Source organism: Pelophylax lessonae, assembly GCF_965119305.1.
Source record: "Pelophylax lessonae genome assembly, chromosome: 1".
Taxonomy (NCBI): Eukaryota; Metazoa; Chordata; class Amphibia; order Anura; family Ranidae; genus Pelophylax; species Pelophylax lessonae.
Window position 1 is genome coordinate 515,531,805 of NC_138768.1, and position 21,690 is coordinate 515,553,494.

Here is a 21,690-nt window from a genome sequence, read left to right on the forward strand (position 1 = left end):
GGGGATAACTGACAAATGAAAGGGGATGTTTGCGTTGCTTAGCTTCTGTTTATTGGTCGTAAGTTCATTTTAAGCCTGAAAGCATTCTGGAGATGGTTAGGAATAGTGTTTGTCTTTTTGTGGTCTTTCAAAGGTGGACACTCTAGAAACCCTGTAGGTATTGACAGTGCTGTGCACTGCCACAGCGTGAAAAGGGTTTAGTGCCACCCAGGGTTCTCATTCAGGCAGCTTGAGTGGCTCTAGGGTGCTTGTCTCATACAAAGGAAACTAACATGTTCAGTTTCCTCCGAGGCTGGTAAAATGTTTTGGAACATGGAGTCTGGTGGCTTCATAGAGACTTGAAGGGATAAAGTCTTCTGTCCTGGGTCCAGGTTTTGTGGCAACCAGCACACTGACTGTGCAGAACTTCAAAATGCGACTCTGGTTCAAGGCCTATTCAGGAGGGCTCCACCTAGGAGATATGCAGCAAGGAGCAAGAGTTTGTGAGCAGACTTGTCTAGAGGAGACTGACAAGGATCTGAAGTGTGAGGTCAGAGCAGCAGCAGCCAGGAGGCTGATGAATATTTATTTTGTGGCAGGGATATGTGAGGGGGGGAACCCTGGGAAGGAAACCATGTTTGACTTGAAATGTGATTTAATATGAGGTCAAGAAAAGCCCTTAAAAGGTTGATTTAAACAAGTGGCTTCATTCCTAATACTCTACTGTTTGAATATTGTTCTCGCAGTATGCTGGTTTCCTGCTTCCCCTGCTGATGATTGGAGCTGTAACCATAAAGATTTAGCGTGATGGCAAAGATGTGCTTCTGTATTTAGAAATATCTGCTGACCACTTATTATTCAGGAAGTTTGAGTCAGCTGAATAATTGAGGATCACAGTAGAGCTTTAGAGAAACCGCAAGTGAGAGGAACGAGAAGGATGTAGGTTAAAATGGCTCTCATAGCCAGTTGTCCCTGGGGCTGGGTGTCAGCCCTGACAGTGCTGTGTTGGAGGGTTCTGTGTGCAGGTAAGTCTGTCATAATGTGCTAGCATGCAGTGTATAATATGACTTAAACCTGCAGGGGCCCAAATTTTTTTGTTTTTTTGTGACTGTTTACTACCGCTTTAAGAGTCGGTTCACGACTAACGACTTCGGGCGACTAATGAAGTCGCCCGTGCAGCGCGACTTCAGCGTGGCTTGCAATGACTTCTCATAATAGAAGTCAATGCAAGTCGCTCAGACTTTGCAAAAAAATAGTGCAGGAACCTTTTTCTAAGTCGGAGCGACTTGAGTCGCTCTGATTAGAACGGTTCTATTGCACAGCATTGGAAGCTACTTGTCAGACGACCAAGTCGCCTGACAAGTCGGATCAGTGAAATTCACTGCTTAGGCTATGTTCACACCGCTGATCTGACCTTCAGTTGGAGCAAAAATTGCACTGGAATCACTCCAAAGTAGTCAAGGAACCTTTTCTAAAAGTGCTCCGTGCTGAGGCATTGAGGCATGTCTCTGTACATGGTGTCGATGAGGCCTAAGGCCTCATTGACACTATATGCAGACATGTCAGTTTTTCTGCACGCGTTCTGCAAGGGCACAAAAAAAAAAAATTGTTCTCTATGTGCCCTGTTCACACCACAAAACTTGTATCTCATGCGGATAGTTTTCTGCGCAGGAATCTGCAGCGCGTATGCAGTTTTCTGCACGGGAAAAAACTTTACATGAAATCATTGGTGTGAACCGGGCACATAACTGACATGCATGAAAACTGATGTCAATGTGCATAAAACTCACTGAAACGCGCATGTAAACTGATGTAAAACTGATATAAAGATCATTATACTTACATATTCTCAGGCTGCTTTGGTCTGGTCGCATGATCAGCTCTCCCCTTTCAGCTAGCAGCGGTTTTAAGGGAGAGAAGAGCGCTTTGACAAAGGATGGCCCATAGTAAGCCTGTAGGTGACATCACCTCTCAGATATTCCAACAGTTGTCAGAGCGTGCTCCCCTATGGCTGATGCTGACTGACGCGGGAGTTCAGTCAGCACCAGCCACAGTGGCAGAGTAGGGTGAGAATAAGTATATGCATCTTTCTTCCACAGGTTAATTAGTATGGGTGTTAGTAGGGGAGTCGGAGCAGTTTTAAGTTTAGTTAGTATAAGCCCAGAATTCTACTTTAAGAATTGCAGCCAACTTGTTTTAGATGCTCTATTCTGGACCATTCAGCAAGAAAAAATACTACATAGTTCTCTTTTTTATGAGGGGGACTGGACCGTTGTTTTCAATAATTCACCTTGTCTGTGCTGTGCTGGTAGGCCTTCATTATCATTTGTAACAAGATTTGAGCACAGTCTGTCCGAACTAAAGGTTATAGTATGTTAAGGTCATTGTATGTTAGTGAGGACAGACTTACTCATTGCTCAAAAAAAACCTTTTAGCCAGACATAACCGCTTCTCCTGAGAAACATCTAAAAGGTAAGAAATATTAAAACGGTATACTATGTGGATGTGAACACATAAAAGGCATATAGTGGGGGTGTTCTCAAAATTGACTTGCACAAGTAGAAGTAATGTAAATTGACAAAATATTAACACCTTGGCAAAATCCTTTTTCATTTTAATTTAATCTGGGCTCCTTTTGTAAATGTGTGAATGGGACAATAAGGAAGTGATATGGGGAAACTATATGGCAAGTATTTCTTCTAAGCTTTTGCAAGGGAAATAACCATTACATCACCCCCCTTCCCCCCCAGCCGAAACACTCAGTCCCACACTGGCCGCTCATGTTCATTATGATTCCCTGATGTGATGGTCTTTTTACTGATAATTTTATTCAGGAAACAGCAGTGTTGTGGCAACCTACTAGGGGTAACATCACCATACCCGTGGTAAGTAGCCAGTAAAACCAGCCCTGATTGGTTGTGTGGGGTGGGGGATGTGATGCTTGTGTTGTGTGGATGAGGTGGTATTGATGTTGGCATTTCAACACACTTGAAAAATGTATACAAATGATACTGTACTGTGAGCTTTGGAGGAAGAAAACATTTTATTCTATCGCAGGGGCCTTCTACCGAGACTTTGCCGGAACCAACTGAAACAATGGAGGAACCAGTGGAAGTAGAATCAGCACAAGTAGAAAAAAATGAGGAAGATACAGATAAGGTAATTAACTGATCCCTTTCAATGCTTGAGTACCTTTTTTTATTTATTTTTTTACAATGTGAGGATTACATTTCCCTGGAGGCAAGTCCATGATTATTCTTTGACTAGTGCAAAGTGAAGAAAACGTTGTGGGAGAACAAAAGTCTCAAAATGATTGCTTGCCATTAATACAAGTCTGATAATCTGGCTCCTAAAAAAAAAACAAAAAAAAACAACAAAAAAAAAAAAAACCTTGTAATCGTATTTGTAGTTTAAGCTATTAAAAGTGGTTAGAAAAATGTCGTAGTCCCTCAGAGGTTGCTTCATAATGTGATCTGATCTTCTTTAAAGCTTTTTTCTCTTACGTCCTCCGACAGTCGCCGCCACTTCATAATCTTCACTAATGGGGTATTGACCTTTGCTCCGTAGGAGTAGCTAGGCAACAAGATTTGTTAATATAAAAGCTTTTAGCATATCACACCCCTAGGGGGCGGTCCCCTCAGTCAATACCTCCCTGCTTCCTGCATTCTCAACAGTTTCTAATGCCTAGCTTATATTTTAATATTTTAATATTTTATTTTGAGTATTTTTCTCTTTCTTTTACTAGCTGTTCTTTTTCTCAGCATTAGTTTAGTTTCTTCGGATGAAGATGATCATGCGGAGCTGGGCCTCGGACTGGCCACCCTGGATCCCAGGGCTCAGGGCCAGGGGTTCCCCAGCCTGCCATCGAGCGTTCAGTCAGGTTTCCCTGGCATATTGAACGACCCATCCCTGTTCGCTGCAGGGATGCTGCCTGTGAGGTGGCTAACTCACCGGGCGCCATTAGCGGTTTGGTCGCTGGAGAAGGCTCCCCACGCGATCCGGACTGGTAAGTGCATTTCTATGTGGGGACCTGTCTGTTTTGGGTGTCAGTCTGTGACTGTGTGACCCTGCATGTCTGTGTATGTGCTGAGCTCCCTGTCAGATTCCTGTGTGGAATAGCTGCCTTTCTGTGGGCTGCGGGGGGGGGGGGGGGCTCTCCCGCTCTATGTGTACTGTGTGGGCAGACTGGGCCTAGACATGCTGTGCGGCGGCCGCTATTGCGGTCCGAAATTTTTTTGCGGCAGAATTGTGGTGTCCGGCCCTGTGTGGTAGGGCGCGGTGTTTTGGCGCCAAACGCCGCCATTTTGTCGGCGATCGATCATACAGCCACATGTCAGCGCCATTTTCTCATTGCCCAAAAATGCCTCAGCCGAGCGGCCATGTTTGTGTAGCCTGCATAGGCTTTATAGGGCGGTCAGTCATTACATCACTTCCTTTTGCTCTGGGACAGCGATCGGTGGCAGCAGCCTGTGTGGTCTCTCCAGGTTTTTACCTTTCCTTATCCTGTATTTCCCTGCTCAGTGTTCTTATCCCTGTGGGGGTCGCTACATACTGTAGTGTGTGGTGGGCTACGCTCGCCGCGGTCTTAAAGGGGCAGTACTCCTTTTTCCTATTATTGCTGGGGCATGGATTCTCAGGATTGCAAGTTTCCTCCCACCTTGGTGGGGGGCCAAGGGGCTGCTGCATCCCCCGAGGGGGCTGATCTGGCTGCTATTGTGGCGAACTTGGCTTCTCAGGTGCAGATGCTAATGGCTGATCGATCCTCAAAACGGCCCAGATTGTCTATTTCCTCTGATTCAGAGGGCGATGGGGCTGCTATGGCTGGAGTGCCCTTCTCAGGGTCTCGGTCATCTCTAGACCTTGTGGGGTCTGAGGGGGAGGCTGAGGTAGAAGGGGTTGATAATTCTCCCCCTGGCTCGCCTGAAGAGCTTGCACTCATGGATGAGTTGGTTGCTTCTATCAAAGAAACACTGCATTTGCAGGATGAACCATGTCCTCCTGCTTTGATGTCCTCTTATGGGACGCAAAGGAAGCGCAAAACCGTGCAGGTTTTTCTCTGCCCTACGGAATTTCAGCGCGCTGTTGATGAGCAATGGCGATATTGGAAGAAGCCTTTTACTGTGCCAAGTAAGTTCAAGCTGCGTTATCCCTTTACACCCACCACTGATGAGCGTTGGTGTGTGCCGCCTCAGGTGGATCACTGTAACGCTTCTGCGTTTCTTATATGGTGTGGATTTTCAGCTGCAGAAATAGTTCCACGTCAGTAGTCATGTAAGAGATATGCTGAGATACCATTCCCAACCTCAATGACTCATCATGTGTGGAAGGTCTTATTTCAGCCAGTAAATACACACAATTAGCAAGCTGGTTCCTAGAGTGACTTTATGTATGTGGTAACACAATGATGAAGGTTGAGGGATAGGTTTGAGTGGAGGTGGTAGGTGATAGACACTTGAAGGTGAGACAGTAGCAGATGGATGCAGGAAGGTTTAGCAATGTTGTATGATAGCAGATGATAGAATAGCAGGTGGACATACAAAAGAGATCAACCCAGTGCAGAAAAGTAGCAGTAGTCTCAAGAGCTAGCAATCTAGTTATGCAGATGTGATAAACAGACTTTACTATCTAGAGCTAGATAGTGTAAGCTTAGTATATGTTTATAGAGAATTCCCCTGCGGGGTACTTAGCACTATTAGCGATACAGCCGAAGGGTGGTTCAGGAGAGGCGGATGATCCAGTAGCGGGATACAGGGATCAGCGAGGTTCCGTCAGCGAAGTAAGCTTGCAAGCATGGAAGCTTCAAGCAAGGTTAGCATCCAGGTAAGGGTGTTTGAACGAACACATGTGAGTGAGGACCGGCGCTATAAATAGCCATCTAGTCCGGCGCTGGGTGATGACAGCTCCAGTCTTATATGTAGTCTGTATGCGCACCTGTATGTAGTCTGTATGCGCACCTTTTCCAAAAGTAAATGGTGGGGCGCTTACACTTGTGGAAAGTGTAATTTAGGGTACCAAAGGTACCGGAACATTACAATCACGCGGTGGCGGTGTTGAATAAATCTACTGCGATTCCTGCTGAGGATACCCCGGTGTTCCGGGACCCTACGGACAGGAGTTTGGAGTCTCTTGCCCGTCATGCTTATACGGTTGCCGGTTCTATGCTGAAGCCTATTTTTGCTTCCATTTTGGCAGCCCAGGCTATTGCGGATTGGACGCAGGTGCTCAGACGCACCCTGGTGGCTGACTCTGCTCCGCCGACAACATTGGCTATGGTGGATCAAATTCATCAGGGTGTCATGTATTTGTGTGATGCGGACTTGGATTTAGTCCCTTTTGGCTGCACGCCTCTCCAGTGTGGCGGTATTGAACCGTCGCCTGATATGGCTGAAATGTTGGTCGGTTGACCAATCTTCTCGCAAGACTTTAGCTAATTTGCCCTACGCGGGTTCTCGCCTTTTTGGCGAGTCTTTGGATACGCTGATAAAGGGAATTTCTGGGGGTAAGAGCACTCTCTTGCCCCAATCTCACAAGAATAAGTTTGTTCGCGGTAAGAAGAATACCTCGTTTAGGCCCTCTCAGGGGTCCTTTCGTGCCTTTAGGTCGCAATACAAGGGCAAGCCCTTCAAGGGCCAAGGCTCCCAGAAGAAGCCGTGGGCGGGTAAGCAGAAGTCCGGCCAGTCCGGGTCCGCTGCCCATGCCAATTCGGCCTGAAGGGGCGCCCTCACCCGGCTCTGGGGTGGGGGGACGTTTGCTCGGTTTTCTTCAACCCTGGCTGGCCCGCATTCGGGACAGGTGGGTTCAGGAAATCGTTCGATCTGGATACCAGATCAAGTTTCTCTCTCGGCCGGCGAGCAGATTTTTTCCCTCAAATCTTCAGCTGTCTCCGGAGCGTTTACGGGATCTGCACCTGGCGGTGCGGGACCTGCGGGCTCAGGGAGTGGTAGTTCCGGTGCCTCATCGGGACAGATTTCGGGGGTTCTACTCCAATCTGTTCACTGTGCCCAGAAAGGAGGGCAAGGTACGTCCGATTCTGGACTTGAAAGCTCTGAACCGCTTTGTGTGGGTTCGCAAGTTCTGCATGGAATCACTGCGCTCGGTGGTGGCTGCCCTGGTTCCGGGGGAATTCATGGCCTCCATCGACTTGAAGGATGCGTACCTTCACATCCCGATTTTCGAGGGTCACCAGAGGTACCTTCGATTCGCCATTGCGGAGGATCATTACCAATTCGTGGCGTTACCCTTCGGTCTCGCTTCGGCTCCGCGGGTTTTCACCAAGGTGCTTGCGCCGGTCCTGGCTTTGTTGAGAGCCCAGGGCATCTCTGTCTTGGGGTATATAGACGATATCTTGATTCGGTCTGCGACCAGTCAGGGCCTGGTGAACGACCTGTCCGTCACGATGCAGACTCTACAGGAGTTCGGTTGGACGATAAATTTTCCAAAGTCGACGCTGTGTCCGTTGGTTCGTCTTCCCTACCTGGGGATGATCCTGGACTCTGTTCAAGCGAAGGTCTTCCTGCCGGAAGACAAGCTCCGGACACTTCAGGGCGAAGTCAGGTCCCTCAGGGACACTCGGTGCTCGTCCATCCGGACATGTATGCGGTGACTGGGATTGATGGTCTCGGCTTTCGAGGCGATTCCCTTCGCCCAGTTTCACACACGGAATCTTCAGGCGGAGATCCTGGCCAAGTGGAACGGGCGTCCGCAATCTCTGGATCTGCGGATTTCGTTGAGCCGCCTCACCCGAAGGGGTCTTTTGTGGTGGCTCCAGTCCCCGGCGGTGTCGGGGGGCAAGTCCTTTCGTCCTTTATCGTGGACGGTGATCACCACGGATGCCAGCCTTTCGGGCTGGGGTGGTGTTCTGGGCGTTCTGACCGCCCAGGGAACTTGGTCGGGGGAGGAATCCTCCCTTCCGATCAACATTCTGGAATTGCGAGCAATTAATCTCTGCCTTCTGCGTTGGAAGGACAGGCTTCAGGGCCGTCCGGTTCGGGTGCAGACGGACAATGCCACAGCGGTGGCCTACATCAACCACCAAGGGGGCACCAGGAGTGTCCGAGCGGCTCGGGAAGTAGCCGACATTCTGTCTTGGGCCGAGACGCACGTCCCGGCGATATCTGTAGTTCACATTCCGGGAGTGGAGAACTGGCAGGCGGATTATCTAAGTCGCCAGACCCTGGACCAGGGAGAATGGTCCCTTCACCCGGATGTTTTTCAGATGTTGTGCGCGAAGTGGGGTTCCCCAGATGTGGACCTGTTCGCGTCTCGTCTAAACAACAAGGTGGAAAGGTTCGTAGCAAGGACGCGCGATCCTCGGGCAGACGCGTTAGTGGCGCCCTGGCATCAGTATCGTCTGATGTATGGCTTTCCACCGATTCAGCTGCTGTCCAGGTTCCTTCGCAGGTTGACCTCGGAACCGCACACGGTGATTCTGGTGGCGCCAGACTGGCCTCGCCGGTCTTGGTACGCAGACCTCGTGAATCTGGCGGTCGACGCTCCGTGGCGTCTACCTCTTCGAGAAGATCTCCTGTCTCAAGGACCGATATTCCATCCTGCTTTACAGTCGCTGGCTTTAACGGCCTGGCTGTTGAAGGCCAGGTCCTGAAGGATAGGGGTCTCTCCCCTGAGGTCATTCCCACTTTGATCAAGGCTAGGAAGGCCTCTTCGGGGAAGATTTACTACCGTACTTGGAAGGCGTATTTTGCCTGGTGTGAGTCCAGGGGGTACTCCCCTCGCTCATACTCGGTATCGAGAGTGTTGGCCTTCCTTCCAACGGGCGTGGACCAGCGTTTGGCGTTGGCCACGATTAAGGGTCAGATTTCTGCACTGGCCGTTCTCTTTCAACGCCCTGTGGCGTCTAATTCTTTGGTTAGCACCTTTGTTCAAGGGGTGCGACACTTGGCCCCTCCTCGGAGGGACCCTTTACCTCCATGGGACTTGAACCTTGTTCTGTCCGTGTTGCAGCATGCTCCCTTTGAGAAGATCAGGGAGATCTCGTTGTCTCTGTTGTCCAAGAAGGTTGCCTTTTTGGTAGCGATCACTTCGGCTCGCAGGGTGTCGGAGCTGGCGGCCTTGTCCTGCAGCTCTCCCTACTTGGTGATTCACTTGGATAAGGTGGTCTTACGACCCAACCCTTCTTTTCTTCCGAAGAGGATCTCGGAATTTCACCTCAATGAGGACATTGTCTTGCCTTCGCTTTGCGCGAAGCCTAAGCATCCAAAGGAGGTGGCTTTGCATTCCTTGGATGTTGTTTGGGCGATCAAGGTTTACCTGTCATCGACGAAATCGCAAGTCGGATTCTCTGTTTGTCCTTCCAGGGTCCTCGGAAGGGCATGGCAGCGTCGGCTGCGACCATCGCCAAATGGATCAGACAGACCATTGTGCAAGCCTATGCTTTGAAGGGGAAGGTTCCTCCTTTCCCTGTGAAGGCGCACTCTACCAGGTCTCTGAGTACGTCTTGGGCCTATAGTCATCAGGCTTCTGTGGCCCAGGTGTGTAAGGCGGCGACTTGGTCGTCCGTTCACACCTTCTCCAAATTTTTCAAAGTGGATGTTCAGGCATCGGCAGATGCTTCCTTTGGCCGTAAAGTTCTTAGTGCGGCAGTGCCTTAGGGTCCCTTGTTTGGGTCCTTGGCTGTTGGGGTATTTTTACCCCTAGGTTACTTGTTCTTTCCTGGGTTGTTGCTCCTGTTGAGCACGTTTTTTCCTGTTGCCCAGTTGGTCCTCTTACTTTGGTAAGGTTCCTTTCTCTGCTGTGGGTACTGCGTTGCTTTAGGCGCGGCTGCGTTTTTCCCACCCCTCATATCTACACTGCTCTGGGACGTCCCCATTAGTGAAGATTATGAAGTGGCGGCGACTGTCGGAAGACGTAAGAGAAAACTGAATTTTTGTAAAATCTTACCGTAAAATTCCTTTCTCTGAGTCCTCCGACAGTCGCCGCCCCCGCCCCTCTTTTGGGGTTTGTTTATGTACTCTACTGCTATGCTACTGAAACTGAGTTGAGAATGCAGGAAGCAGGGAGGTATTGACTAAGGGGACCGCCCCCTAGGGGTGTGATATGCTAAAAGCTTTTATATTAACAAATCTTGTTGCCTAGCTACTCCTACGGAGCAAAGGTCAATACCCCATTAGTGAAGATTATGAAGTGGCGGCGACTGTCGGAGGACTCAGAGAAAGGAATTTTACGGTAAGATTTTACAAAAATTCCGTTTTTCTTTTTGGCGGGGGGAGCAGGTACCTGGTTTTGACGGGTACCCGCCTCCACTTCCGGCTCCCCCTCCTTCCCCCGCAGTCTTTTGGGACACATCACAGGTCCCAAAAGACTGCGGGACTATTTGCAAGGTGCAGTGGGGCTCATGCATGTACAGTAGGAAACCAGCTGTGAAGCTGCGAGGATTTACTTCCCGTTTTCTTTATCTGCAATGCTGGTGCCTGCACCCAAAGACAATTGAAGAATTGGTTTGTGTGATGACATCGCTGGATCCCTGGACAGGTACAGTATCTCGCAAAAGTGAGTACACCCCTCACATTTTTGTAAATATATTATTATATATTTTCATGTGACACCACTGAAGAAATTATACTTTGCTACAATGTAAAGTAGTGAGGTGTACAGCTTGTATAACAGTGTAAATTTGTTGTCCCCTCAAAATAACTCAACGCACAGCCATTAATGTCTAAACCGCTGACAACAAAAGTGAGTAAACCCCTAAGTGAAAAATTCTAAATTGGGCTCAAAGTGTCAATATTTTGTTTGGCCAGCATTATTTTCCAGCACTGTGTTAACCCTCTTGGGCATGGAGTTGACCAGAGATTCACAGGTTGCCTCTGCAGTCCTCTTTCACTCCTCCATGACGACATCCCGGAGCTGGTGGATGTTGGAGACCTTGGGCTCCTCCACCTTCCATCTGAGGATGCCCCACAGATACTAAATAGGGTTTAGGTCTGGAGACGAGCTTAAAGAGGAGCTCCAGGCTCCCCCAAAAAAATTAAGTCTGCTACTAATACTGTAACTGCTGACTTTAAATATAAGAACACTTACAGTATCTCACAAAGTCATAATTAAAATGAAAAAAGACATTTGATAAAGTCTGTCACTAGCATAAACCCAGCAGTTTTTTGTTTTTCCAAGTGTCCTCTCGGACATTCATTTTAATGCTCGTTGGTCTTACCAGTAGATCTTTTTTCCACTTCCTTTTGAAAGGTGGTGAAGATGGCAAGAAACCAATTTACTCTGATAGCAGGGGTTGTTTATAACAGCCTGCTAACAGCCTGCTTTTATTCACATAGCTTAAAACTTTTTTTTTCTGACGTCCTCTGACAATCGCCGCCCACTCATACAGTCTTCACCAATGGGTATTGATCTCTTATCCACAGGAGCAAGCTAGGCATAAGGCTTGTTTAAACAAAGCAATTTACATAGACACACATGTAGAGGGCTGTCCCTTTGGTACCAATACCCCCCTGCTATCAGCTCTCCCAACTCAGTTTGTCTTCTGCCTAGTTAGGAGTAAGATAGGCTTCCCTGTGCTGGGGCTACATGTCTCAGCCTTTCTTCTGTTTTATTATTTTTATTTGCTGCAAAAGTGTTTTCTTTGCACTACTAGCTTTTTATTTGTCTGCGCTTAGTCAGATCTTAGGAAGACTACAGCGTTGCGGAGCTGGGAATCGGACTGGTCGTCCTGGTACTCCAGGGCAGAGGATCTTATGGAATCCCAGCCCGCCATCGAGCGTTTAGCGGGCTATGAGTGCGCCCTGGCCTAGCAAATGACCTGCCCCTGTCCTCAGGGACACCAGCCTGCGAGGTGGCTACCTCGCCGGGATGCCTCAACATGTGGTGTTTGGATCCTATTTCGGCTGCCGGGCCCCCTGCCGTCGGGGTGGGGGGTTCCCGTGCTATTGGGGCGCCCACGCCATATGGAGCGGTAAGTAACTTATGTGTGGGGCCTCTGTTTGGGGATGACAGTCTGCTGATGCCTGTGCTCTCCCTTCATGTCTGTGTCCGGGGCTCGCATTCCTCCCTGTCCCTGCGGGGGCCTCTTGGCGCATGTATCGCCGTGGGGGGGGGGGGTCTGTGGGGGTCCCTATCCCTGTCCACTTGTCAGTGTGTTTGGGGGTGCAGACATGGCGGTGCGGACCGCTTAGGTGCAAAAAAAACGCGGGTCTGCCATTTTGGGTGTGGGCAGCTGCTCTGGCCTCACTGTGGGCACTTTCTGCTGCTCTCTATGTAGTGTTTTTTGGCGCCTTCGGGCGCCATCTTGTGTGTGGCAAGGTGTTCTTCACTGCACATGTTCGGCAGCCATTTTCCCAGAGCCTCCCATTCAGATGCATTGGCAACCATTTTCCCTTAGTCAGCTTCCTGTTCAGCCTCTTGCGGATGACATCACTTCCCTTCCTGTATGCAGAGATCGTTTACAGCAGCGTGGTAACACTTCTGGGGGTTCTTTTTGCTGATTTTGGGGAATATTCTTCCGTTTTCAGTGCTTTTCCCATCTCAGGGGGGTACCTTAGTGTAATCCTTATTGCAGTGCATTGCGGTGGGTTGCTGCGATCGCGTCTTAAAGGGCCAGCGACAGCGTTTCTCATGTTGTCCCAGGACTGCAAATTCCCCCCAGCTTTGGTGAGTGATTCAGGTACTCCTGAATCTTCACCTTCCCTTGCTGCTGCACTTGCGACTTTAGCGTCCAAGGTGGATTTGTTGATGTCCTAGCAGGATTCTAGGAAACGAGCTAGGGCTTCATTGTCCTCTGATTCTGAGTCTGATATGGTTGCCCTGGACAGTTTACCCCCTGAGGGGTCTGTCATTGCATTCTGAGGTGGAGGGGGAGGAGGAGGATGTTCCTCCTGAAGCTGCAAAAGAACGCGCTGCTGTGTCTGCGCTTATTGCTTCTGTTAAAGAGACACTACGTTTAGGGGATGAGCCCAACCCACCGGGTAAGCAGTCTTCCTTTGGAACTCGCAGAACTCGAAAAGTGGCACAGGTGTTTCCTTGTCCCACTGAGTTTCACGAAACGGTTAACGAACAATGGCGTGATTTAAAGCGCCCTTTTGTGGTACCAAAACGGTTTCAGTTCCGTTACCCTTTCGCGTCTCCTACGGATTCGGGATGGACCGTGTCCCCTAAAGTGGATCACACGGCGTCCAGGTTAAACAAGGCCACTCTCATGCCCTCGGAGGATTCTCCGGTGTTCCGGGACCCTACGGATAGGTGGGTGGAATCTATTACTCCCCACGCGTATATGGTGGCGGGTTCCTTACTGAAGCCCATCTTCGCCTCTGTTATGGTCTCTCAGGCTGTGGCTGTTTGGGCCCAGGTTCTCAAACGCACTCTGGAGGCGGAATCCACGCCTCCAGCTACTGTGGCGATGGTGGAGCAGATGCGTCTGGCAGTTTTGTACCTGTGTGACGTGGCCTTGGATGAGGCTCCTCTAGCAGCACGGCTGTCTGGCGTCACGGTGCTGCTCTGTCATTTAATGTGGCTAAAGAGCTGGTCGGCTGACCAGTCTTCCAGGAAGACGGTGTCTGACATCCCTTATGTGGGGAATCGTCTTTTTGGGGAATCCCTGGACGAGTTGGTTAAGGGGGTCACTGGGGGTAAGAGCACTCTGCTGCCCCAGAATCCCAAGGGTAAGTCCTTCCGCGGTAAGCGGGGAATTTCTTTAAACCAAATCAGGGGTCCTTTCGTGCCTTTAAGGCACAGGACAAGGGGAAGCTTTTTAAAGGCCAGGGTGGTCAGAGGAAGCCCTGGGCGGGCAAGCAAAAATCCAACTACGCCGGCCCGGCAGGTCCTTCCGCCTCTACCCGAACGGACGCCCTCACCCGTTACAGGGGTGGGGAGATGTCTGCGCAGTTTCCTTGAACCTTGGCTGCTCCGGGCTCCGGACAGGTGGGTTCAGGAAATCATTAGATCAGGATACAAGATCCAATTCCTTTTGCGGCCAGCGGACAGATTCTTTCCCTCAAATCTTCATTTGACCCCAGATCGGTTGCACGATCTACATCGGGCGGTTCAGGATCTCCTCGCCCAAGGGGTGGTCGTCCCGGTGCCTCATCGGGACAGGTTTCGGGGTTTTTACTCAAATCTGTTCACTGTGCCCAGGAAAGAGGGCAAGGTACATCCAATTCTGGACTTGAAAGCTCTGAACCGCTTCATGCGGGTTCAGAAGTTCCGCATGGAATCCCTCCGTTCGGTGGTGGCCTCCTTAAGTCTGGGAGATTTCCTGGCTTCCATCGACCTCAAGGATGCGTATTTTGCACATCCCCATATTCGAGGGTCATCAGAGGTACCTCCGATTCCCTATCGCGGAGGAACACTATCAATTTGTGGCGTTACCTTCCGGTCTCGCTTCAGCTCCAAGGGTGTTTACCAAAGTGCTGGCTCCTGTTCTGGCCCTGTTACGGGCGCAGGGGATTGGGATTTTGGGATATCTGGACGATCTCCTGTTAAGATCAAGCGCCAGCCCGAGTCTGTTACGTGATCTGTCGACTACCGTTCATACGCTCCAGGAGTTCGAGTGGACCATAAACGTTCAGAAGTCGACCTTGTCCCCTTCTGTTCATCTCCCTTACCTGGGAATGGTCCTGGACTCTGCCCAAGCAAAGGTTTTTCTGCCGGTGGACAAGCTCCGGACTCTGCAGGACGAGATCAGGTCCCTCAGGGACAAGGATTCCTCGTCACTCTGGGCCTTCATGCGGTCCCTGGGGTTGATGGTGTCCGCCTTCGAGACAATTCCATTTGCACAGTTCCACACGCGATCTCTTCAAGCGGAGATCTTGGCCAGATGGGACAGGCATCCTCAGTCCTTGGAAAGGAGGATAACTCTGAGTCACCAAGTCAGGGAGGCTCCAGTCCCCTGGATCTGAAGGAGAGGGTAAATCCTTCCGCCCGTTGTTGTGGACGGTGATCACCACGGATGCCAGCCTGTCGTGCTGGGCTGGCGTTCTGGGCATTCTGTCTGCCCAGGGCACTTGGTCGGAGCAAGAATCCTCCCTACCGATCAACATATTGGAACGGCGAGCGATCAGACTGTGCTTGCACCATTGGTTGGATCAACTTCGGGGCCGCCCTGTGCGGGTGCAGACGGACAACGCCACTGTGGTGGCTTACATCAATCACCAAGGGGGCACCAGAAGTGCCCGGGCGGCCCGGGAAGTGACCAACATTCTGTCTCGCACGTCCCTGCGATTTCGGCAGTTCACATTGCAGGTGTGGAGAATTGGCAGGCCGACTTTCTGAGCTGCCAGACCCTGGACCAGGGAGAATAGTCCCTACACCCGGAGATGTTTCAGCTGCTGTGTGCGAGATGGGGAACCCCAGATGTGGATCTGTTCGCATCTCGGCTAAACAACAAGGTGGGAAAGTTCGTGGCAAGAACGCGCGATCCTCTGGCAGACGCCTCGGATGCGCTGGTGGTGCCTTTCCCCCGATTCAGTTGTTGTCCAGGTTCCTTCGCAGGTTGGTCTCGAAACCGAAGTTGGTGATTCTGGTGGCCCAGGACTGGCAGCGCCGGTCTTGGTACACGGACATCATACAACTGGTCGTCGAGCCTCCATGGCGGCTCCCGTTAAGAGACGATCTACTGTCTCAGGGGCCGATCTTCCATCCTGATTTACAGTCGCTGGCTTTAACGGCATGGCTGTTGAAAGCCAGGTCCTGAGAGACAGGGGTCTCTCTTCGGAGGTCATTCCTACCCTGCTCAAGGCTAGGAAGGCCTCTTCCGGTAAGATCTATTACCGTACCTGGAAGGCTTATTTTGCCTGGTGTGAATCCAGGGGCATCCCTCCTCGCTCCTTTTCGGTGGCAAGGGTGTTGGCCTTCCTGCAAACTGGTGTGGACCAGCGCCTTGCGTTGACCACGATTAAGGGCCAGCTGTCTGCACTGGCTGTCCTTTTCCACCGCCCCTTGGCGTCTAATTCTTTGATACGCACCTTTATTCAAGGTGTGCGTCATTTGGCTCCTCCTCGGAGGGCACCTTTACCTCCTTGGGACTTGAACTTGGTTCTGTCCGTTTTGCAACGTCCTCCCTTTGAAAACATCAGGGAAATTTCTTTGCCTCTGCTGTCACAGAAGGTTGCCTTTCTGGTGGCGATCACTTCTGCCCGCAGGGTGACACTGCTTGTTATAAACTGGAAGTCCTACAGCAGGAAGTGATGGTTTACCCTCTGAGAATGCCCCAGGGGCGTAACCAAAAAGCAGGGTTGGCACAGTCATGAAAAACCTGGAAAAGTCATTGAATTTTAAAATGGCAATTTCCAGGCCTGGAAAAGTTTGGAAAATAATTTAACCCACAAAGTTTTGGAAAAGTCATGGAAGTGTTTCACAATCACTGTATATTCGAATATGCAGAAAAGAAAGACGCCACTCAGTGTAGCAGATGTAAATAATTTTATTGACCCATATTAAAAACTTACATGGAGGTAAGCGTCTATCTTCATAGCTTGGCGTCCTTCCGGGTCCGCTGTGTTTCCGTCCCTCAGGCTGGCTAGCAGCCGGGAGATGACACTAGGGGAGAACCAATCAGGGGACTCAGTCAGATCGATGCAGTGGTGAAGCGCATACCTCACTAGAGGACCGCACGAACGTGATGGCGCGCGGGGGGGGGGGGGGGGGGGTGGTAACCGGTTTCGGAGCATACGTGAACCGCTCCTTCTGGTTCTCGCCTAGTGTCATCTCCCGGCTGCTGCCCAGCCTCATGGACGGAAACACCCTGCGTACCAAGACCGGCGAGGGCAGTCTGGTGCCACCAGAATGAATGGAATCCCTTCTACCTCGATTCTGCGTAGCAGTCTCGACAGAAGTTGTATTGGAGGAAAGGTGTAAATCAAACGATACTGACCCAAAGGGGCCACCAGAGCATCTGCGGCGTCGGCCAGAGGACCCCGAGACCTTGACACAGGTCCACGGGTCCCCCACCGAAGACAAAAATCATTACATTTCTCCGGGTGAAGAGACCATTCTCCCGGATCCAACGTCTGCCGACTGAGATAGTCCGCTTGCCAATTCTCTACCCCCCAAATGTGCACAGCAGAGAGGGCCGGAAAATATTGTTCTGCCCACCTCAAGATGCCGACCACTTCCCGGGCCGCTATCGCACTCTTGGTGCCCCTTGATAAATGACCTATGCCACAGCCGTAGCATGGTCCGATTGTACCTGCACAGGGTGTCCCTGCAGACGATTCATCCATTAAGACAAAGTCTGATCGCCCGAATTGCCAGGATGTTGATTGGCAACCTGGACTCCCCTCGAGTCCAGATATCTTGGGCTGAACACACTCCCAAAACACCTCCCCATCCGGACAGACTGGCATCCATGGCAAATACAGTCCAATACAGGGTAAGAGAGGATTTTCCCAGATGTAGGGCCGGGAAGCGGAGTCCTGAGTGATGATCAATGATTGGACAACAGGAGCTTAACGTCATCCTGTAACTTCAGAAGTTTTGTCTGAGAAAGAAACAACCAGCTGATGCTGAGTCCAGCGTCAGACCCAAGTAGTCCAGCTTTGTGGATGGAAACATTGTTGATTTCTGAAAATTCAGTGTACAGAGTTTGCACCGTAACGTCCAAGCCGGCTTCTAGAGAAGAGGAAGACTCTGCATACAGAAGCAGATCATCCAGGTAACCTAGTACCGCAATCCCTTTCTGCCGTAACCAGGCCAATACTGGAGCCAAAACCTTTGTGAACACCCAAGGAGCTGAGGTGAGACCAAAGGGTAATGCCACGAATTGAAAGTGCTCCTCGCCCACAGCAAAACGAAGAAAAAGCTGATGCCCGACCATATATTGGAATATGAAGGTAAGCATCCTTGAGATCTATAGAAGCCTTCGGATCTCCTTGATGAAGTAAAGCTACTACTGTGGTTCAGAGCCTTGAGATCCAAGATCAGACTAACCTTGCCTTCGTTCCTAGGAACTGTAAACAGATTTGAATAAAAACCTTGGAAAAGTTCTAAATCTGGAACCGGCACAATAACTTCTTGTGCTAGCAGGTCCTGTACTGCTCCGTAGAGGCCCTGTAGCCGCTCTGGAGACAGGCGTAGGTTGGAAGGAAAGAACCTTGCCAGAGGCAAGGACCGAAACTCGATCTTGTAACCATGGACCCATTTGTCCTGAAAGAGCAAGATCCATGGATCTGGAAAGAAGCAAAAGCGCCCCCCCCCCCCACCCCAGACGCGGGTGAGGGCGCCCCTTCAGGCTGTTGAAGGCTTGTCTGCGGAACCAGAAGTGCCCGCTTTGGACTTACAATTCCAGGGTCTCTTGGAACCTCCCGCAAAGTTACAGGTGGATCTCGAACCCTTTTCCTTCGATCCAGAAGGACGAAAGGGCCACATGTAAGCCAAAAAGAGGGGACGTCGCTTACGGCAAGGTTCCTTGTCCTTGGCAGTCTGCAGAAGCAATGTACTCTTGCCTCCCGTAAGACCGTTAATAATCTCTTCCATAGAGACACCGAACAGACGATCACCTACAAAAGGAAGATCAGTCAGCGCCTTTTTAGAAGCCTGGCCAGCCGACCTATACTTTAACCAGGTCATGCGGCGAAGGATCATCGCCGTCACTGAAACCCTGCTGGCCAGAGGGGCCACCTCCAGGGATGCATCACAAATATACTGTAACCCCTGGATCAACTGATCTGCCAGCTCAGAAGGGGGTTGTTTCACTCGCCGGCCTGCCCCTTTCCAGTGGGTCTATGTCGTGGCCATCCTTGCCAGCCACACTGGGAAGGCCATAAGGATCTAGAATATCCAATGCGTCACCCAGTTTGGCTGTTGAGTGTAGTTCACACAGGAACAAAAATAATAAAGAAAAAGTAAAAGATTACATTTAAATAGGAAAAAATACCAGGACCGCAGATCCCAGCAGAGAGCCCAGGTCCTTACTCCTGACTAGGCAGAATCAACTGGAAGTCCTACAGCAGAAAGTGATGTTATACCCTCTGGGACTGCCCCAGGGGCTTAACCAAAAAGGTTTCCGCCTAGTCCTACTCCTAGAGAGAGCATAAAGCCCAATAGTCTGAAGACTTGAAGCTGTGTCTGTCAGTGAACGAAAGAGAAATTGTGGATTTGCTGGCAGGATCAACCGGTCATAAAACTAAAGCTGGCCATAGATGGTTCAAATCTCGAGCCATGAATGGGCAGGCTGAACGTATCCAAGTTGACCTATGGATAAACTTTGCCTGTCGGATTTTACATGTGAATATACAGCCGCTAACAAATTTTGATTTTAGTTCTACTTGCATATCCGAAGAAGTTAGTACAACTTTTGCAGGAACTAAACATAAGCATACCATGTTTTTTCAAGTTTAAAAGGAAGGTGAAAGCAAAGCGGTTGATTTGAGGCTTTAATTCCTGACCCCTGCTTCTGATAATCCTATTTTCTTTTTTTTTCTGTCATGCTGGTTTAACCCTTGAGTAAATGGAATGGAACAACTATGCTGCCCAAAGGTTTTGACCCTGTTGTACGTTCACTGGCAAAAAACTGAATTTTTTGTAAAATCTTACCTGTAAACTTCCTTTCTCTGAGTCCTCCGACAGTCGCCGCCTCCTCTAAGTCATCACTGTTGGGTATTGACTTCCCATCCGCAGGAATAGCTAGGCATATAGACTTAGTCCAAAGACAAAAGGCATTAGCATATACACACCCATGGGGGCTGTCCCATCTGGTCAATACCCCCCTGCATCACCACTCCCAACTCAGTTTGGTAGCATAGCAGTAGGTAATAAGAACCCCAAAAGAGGGGCGGGGGCGGCGACTGTCGGAGGACTCAGAGAAAGGAATTTTACAGGTAAGATTTTATAAAAATTCAGTTTTCTCTTATATCCTCCGACAGTCGCCGCCACCTCTAAGTCATCACTGTTGGGATGTCCCAAAGCAGTATAGACATGAGGGGTGGGAGACGCAACCGTAGAAAAGGCAACGCAGTACCCACATCAGAGAAAGGAATCTTACATGCACTGTAAAAGAACCAACTGGAAAACAGAAAAAAAACAATGCTCAACAGGAGCAACAGCCCAGGAAAGCAAATGCCAACAGCCAGGGACCCAGAAAAAAAATCAAGGGTCCATCATGGCACTGCCGCACTGAGAACTTTGCGGCCAAAAGAAGCATCAGCTGATGCCAGAACATCTACTTTGTAGAATTTGGAAAAAGTGTGCACCGACGACCAAGTCGCAGCCTTGCACACCTGGGCCACCCAGGCCCGATGCCAATAGGCCCAGGACGCACTCAAAGACCTGGTAGAGTGCGCCTTAACAGGGAAGGGCGGAACCCGTTCCTTCAAGGCATAAGCCTGCTCAAAGGTCTGTCTGATCCATTTGGCAATAGTTGCTGCAGACGCAGCCATGCCCTTCTGAGATCCTTTAGGAAGGACAAATAGGGAATCCGCCTTCCGAAAGGATTCCGTAGACGACAGGTAAACCCTGATCGCCCTTACAACATCCAAGGAATGCAAGGCAATCTCCTTAGGATGCTTGGGCTTCGTACAAAGCGAAGGCAGGACAATGTCCTCATTAAGGTGGAACTCAGAGATCACCTTGGGAAGGAAGGATGGGGACCACCTTATCCTTGTGGCTTATCAAGTAAGGGGAGCGGCAAGACAACGCCGCCAGCTCCGACACTCTGCGAGCCGAAGTGATCGCCACTAGAAAAGCAACCTTTTTCGATAGCAGAGGCAACGATATCTCCCTGATGTTTTCAAAGGGAGCACGCTGCAACACGGACAGAACCAAGTTCAAGTCCCATGGAGGTAAAGGCTCTTTCCTGGGAGGAGCCAAATGTCGCACACCTTGAATGAAGGTGCGCACCAAGGAATGAGACGACACAGGGCGTTGAAAAGGACAGCCAGTGCAGACACCTGGCCCTTTATCGTGGCCAGCGCCAGGTGCTGATTCACTCCAGACTGGAGGAAAGCCAACACTCTCGACACCGAGTAAGAACGAGGGGAGAACCCCCTGGACTCCAGGCGAAATAAGCTTTCCAGGTACGGTAATAGATCTTACCAGAGGAGGATTTCCTAGCCTTGATTAGGGTTGGGATAACCTCAGGGGAGAGACACTTGTCCCTCAAGACCTGGGTCTCAACAGCTAGGCCGTTAAAGCCAGCGACTGTAAAGCAGGATGGAAGATCGGACCTTGAGACAGGAGATCTCCCCGCAGAGGCAGACGCCACGGAGGCGCCACTGCCAGGTGAACAACGTCGGCGTACCAGGACCGGCGAGGCCTGTCCGGAGCCACCAGAATCACCATGTGCGGTTCCGAGACCAATCTGCGGAGGAACCGGGATAGCAACTAAATCGGAGGAAAGGCGTACATCAGACGATACTGATGCCAAGGGGTCACCAACGCATCCGAGGCGTCCACCAACGGATCGCGCGTTCTTGCCACGAACCTTTCCACCTTTTGATTTAGCTGTGATGCGAACAGATCCACGTCCGGGGATCCCCACCTCGCACACAGCATCTGAAAGACCTCCGGGTGTAGGGACCATTCCCCCTGGTCCAGGGTCTGGCGGCTCAGATAGTCGGCCTGCCAATTTTCCACACCCGGAATGTGAACAGCTGAGATCGCCGGGACATGAGTCTCGGCCCAATACAGAATGTCGGTCACCTCCCGGGCCGCTCACGCACTCCTGGTGCCCCCCTGGTGGTTGATGTAAGCCACCGCGGTAGCATTGTCCGTCTGTACGCGGACAGGCAGGCCCCGGAGACGGTCCGACCACTGGAA

At 50.5% G+C, this 21,690-nt stretch overlaps 1 protein-coding gene across 2 annotated transcripts in view; it reads left to right on the forward strand.

The window, feature by feature from the left end:
• The window catches only part of AP3D1 (adaptor related protein complex 3 subunit delta 1), a 317,903-nt gene that overhangs the window by 226,147 nt on the left and 70,066 nt on the right, over window positions 1-21,690 (forward strand). For both annotated transcript variants that reach the window (XM_082247309.1, XM_082247310.1), the window contains one exon: window positions 3,037-3,138. In XM_082247309.1, coding sequence (XP_082103435.1) covers window positions 3,037-3,138 — 102 coding nt within the window. The remainder of the gene's footprint in view (window positions 1-3,036; window positions 3,139-21,690) is intronic.